General features: G+C 46.4%; 1 protein-coding gene across 1 annotated transcript in view; it reads left to right on the top strand.

Annotated features, from left to right (window-relative positions):
• The window catches only part of Mpp4 (membrane palmitoylated protein 4), a 31,740-nt gene that overhangs the window by 22,690 nt on the left and 5,223 nt on the right, over positions 1-3,827 (top strand). Inside the window, exons 14-16 of the mRNA XM_005366332.2 lie at positions 778-792; positions 1,273-1,314; positions 2,799-2,969. Coding sequence (XP_005366389.1) covers positions 778-792; positions 1,273-1,314; positions 2,799-2,969 — 228 coding nt within the window. The remainder of the gene's footprint in view (positions 1-777; positions 793-1,272; positions 1,315-2,798; positions 2,970-3,827) is intronic.

The following is a 3,827-nucleotide window of genomic DNA, read 5'->3' on the forward strand; positions in this document are numbered from 1 at the left end:
TTAAGGAACAGTTAGTACCCAGATGGCATGCTTGCTGAGTAGATAACGCTTGGCAGTGGTAGGCGATGCTCCTGTTGATTGGCCAGCTTAGTGACTCGTTAGAGCTCGTCAGTTTCCATCTCTGCCTCTGAGTGAAATAGAATGTAACCTTCTTGAATTTCTGGGGGGGGGGAGGGCAGTGATACAGTCTATTTAACTAGAAAAACAATGTAACAACAGCAGCCAAAAACCCAGTCACTTGAATATGTCTAGAAAGCAACAAGCAAAAACACCCAAACAATTTGCTTTGTGTTCAGACAGCCCCCCCCCCCACCTGGCCCCACCACCCTGGTCTTCACAGGACCAGCTGGAGAGGAAAGTGTGTGTGTGTTAGGCCAGCCAGGGCGGAGCAATGATGTCAGGCTGTTGTAGTGTCTGCCCGTCTGCCTAACACCCTTCACAGAATGTGGCAATACGGTTGTGGGAGAGGAGAGAGGCTTCGAGTCATTACATCCCCTGATTTGTGCCTTCATTTGTAGTCTTCATGGATGAACAACAGCTTCACGGGCAGTCTGGACACACAACTTGCAGGACAAATTACTGTTCCCCAACAGTGGAATCAGATCCAATAAGTTTCTGAGCCCCAGCTTTGTGGTGTTCATCTGCCTTGCCAAGTTAGAGCTGTTGCTAGGGTTACATGTCTTCCCTGTGATGTCATTCACATTTATTTAATCATTTAACTGGATCTTTGCAAAGATTGATTTTTCATGTTCTCTCTGTGCTTGCTCCAATATCCAGAGGAACTTGCAGAAGGTAAGTGTCCACTTTTATCTCCTGCCTAGACTGCGTAGGGCTACACCTAAGGTCTTTCTCTGCCACAAGGGGGCAGCATAACTTAAGCGATGACTTCTAAAGGCCAGATGAGTAGTAACTAGTCAGTTTCACAGAAACCATTTTAAACAGATGTAGGCCATTAAGCTTTATGAATCCACGTTAGTGAGATTTCCCTGTGAATATGTTTACATAGCATAGAAAAATGTCGCTAGGAGATGGGATTGATACACTGCTTTCTTCTTTTTCAGATTTGTTTTAATTTTTATTTATGTGTTTATGCTTGTGTGAGGGCAGAGGGATGGAGAGGGCAGAGGACACTCCCAGAGCTCTGCCCAAGGGTGACGTTAGCTGGCCTGACAGCTACAGAAAGCATTTCTGGAAACCAGAGAATGAGGTCATGCACTTGCTTGCTGGATCCCTGTCTGTCCCCTCACAAATTCTCCATCCTCTATGTTCCAGCTAAAGAGGAGTTTGTTGGCAATGGACAGAAGTTCTTTATTGGTAGGTGATAAGAGGTGTGGGCTTGTTGCTTGTTAGCGCTGTTCCTGCTATCTGGATACCTTCTTGAAAGCTGCCCCTGCTGATGCTGATGAACCTCTGCAAACTGCTTCTTGTTCTGTCTTCTGTGAATAGAGATTGTGTTTCCGTATCCTGGTCGCCCAGAAACTATATTAATTATAACACTGGCCAATGACTCAGGCATATTCCTAGCTAGCTCTTATATCTTAAATTAACCCATTTCTTTTGTTTTGTGTATCGCCAAGAGGCTGTGGCTTACCAGTAAGGTTCTGGCATCTTTCTCCTTCAGTAGCTACATGGTGTCTGCCGGACTCCGCCTTCTTTCTCCCTGCATTCAGTTTAGTTTTCCTGACAACTTATATTCTGCCCTGCCATAGGCCAAAGCAGCTTCTTTATTAACCAATGGTAATAAAATATATTCATGGCATACAGAGGGGAATTTCACATCAGACTTCCCTCTGTCTGCTTTTCCTCACCAATAATCTGATCTATAACTCATTGTTATTTATCTAAATTCACTGGCTATCTTTTCTTTTAATTACTTGTCAATCATACATCTGCTCATTCTCCCCCCAGACTATGCTATAACCTCAAGAGATCAGTTTCATGGCTGCGAATTCCATCTTTCATGTCCACATTTCTAGAATCTGTCACCTGGGCAGAGCTGTCTAAAGGAGCAGGCCTCCCCGATTAAAACCTGTACCCCCTTTTCACAAGGCAGGGGAGAGGCACAGAGCTCCAGTCTAGACTCTAGAAAGTTGGTCCCAAGCCTGGGTGCCCTTTGGGATCCTTGGCGGAGTCTGCCTTTGTGCCTCGCTTCCAGAATTATCAACCTTGACGTCATTATGTAAGGCTGAGCAGAGTCAGCGACCTGCAAAGGTCAGGAGTGAGGAGCCTGAGCAGGGACAGGCTGGAATCTGTGGACGATGGTGGCTTGGCACAGCTCCGTGCACCCCTGGCACCTAGCAGTGGCTGTTAGATGCCACGTACAGATAGATACCTTGTGGAATGTCACTATCCGCTTCTTCTGTCTTGTTTAGCTTGGCTTTTTTTTTATATATATTTAATTAATTAATTGAGACAAGGTCTCACTATGTGGCTGTCCCGGAACTCACAGATACCTTGTGGAACATTACTATCTACTTCTTCCGTTTTGTTTAGTTTGGCTTTATTTATTTGTTTGTTTGGTTGGTTGGTTTGACTTTAATTCTTTTAATTTTTGTATGTTGATTGATTTGATTGATTGATTGATTGATTGATTGATTGATTGAGACAAGGTCTCACCAAGTTGCTGTCCTGGAACCTACTCTGTAGACCAGGCTGGCTCCCAGAGACCCGCCTGCCTCTGCCTCTCGAGTGCCCGAATTAAAGCGTGCGCCCCTGCAGCCGGCTCGCTAACTGCTCCTTCCAGAGGGTCTCTGTGTTGTCTCGCCTCTGACATTTTGTTCATTTCCTCCCATTTTTAGCCGGTTTCCGCCGCAGCATGCGCCTCTGCCGCAGGAAGTCGCACTTCAGCCGGCTGCACGCCAGCACTGGTTGCTCCTGCAGCTGCTACGGTGCAGTGGGTGCCCCTTACGAAGAGGTGGCGAGGTACCAGCGGCAGCCAGCAGACAAGCACCGCCTCATTGTGCTCGTGGGTATGGCCCGTAATGCGCGCTGCTCAGCCTGGGAGGTTGTCCTTCTAGATTTAACGTTTGTGTTGGCAGTAACAGTGAAAGTGGGACCCTTCGTAGACCCCTCTGTAGATATGTTTTGAAAGCCTGTTTGTGTTTATGAGAAAGCTTTCCAAGGCCAGCGTTCTTTGCCTTCTCTGCCTCCTCTTCTCCTTTGACCTACGTTTGAACATAGTATGAACGTATCATGAACATGGAATGATGAACGTATCATGCCATGATATATAAGAACCCAAGTATTAACTGGTTCTCATGTAATGAGGTTCTACCCGAGTTTTACTTATTACCTGTTTGGAATTTGCATGGGTAGGTGATCACTACAATATATTAGAAAAACACTCTTCAAATTCAATTTCTTTAAGAAACGTTTAGCCATTTTTTTTTTCTTTAGGAAGTGTCTAAATCTCCTGGGGGTAACTTTGACATGAAATGGCTTGGGTGATCTAACTTTGTGACCAAGATCTCTGCAAAACTGGTTCCCTGGAGAAGTAGAAAATGATGTCACTGCCATTGTGGCTTGTTGAGTTGTGAGCTGGTCAGGCGCTTGCACGACAGGACGGGCCTGGCAGCCACCGCAGCTACTTCTCTGGTGGTGCAGACTGTGAAATGAAATGATAAAGCCCTTTGTGTTTTGGGTAGGACAGCAGGACCTTATTCCAAGTGCGTATTCTTGTAAGTGTGGGCCCTGAGTAACTGTGCAGGATCTCGGCCCGTGTGGCCAGTCCCACCTCCAGGACAACATGAGGGTGCTTGCTCAGCCACCTGTTAGAAATGTCACTGCATGCCGGGCGATGGTGGCGCACGCCTTTAATCCCAGCACTC

This window comes from Microtus ochrogaster, unplaced genomic scaffold, assembly GCF_000317375.1.
Source record: "Microtus ochrogaster isolate Prairie Vole_2 unplaced genomic scaffold, MicOch1.0 UNK8, whole genome shotgun sequence".
Taxonomy (NCBI): Eukaryota; Metazoa; Chordata; class Mammalia; order Rodentia; family Cricetidae; genus Microtus; species Microtus ochrogaster.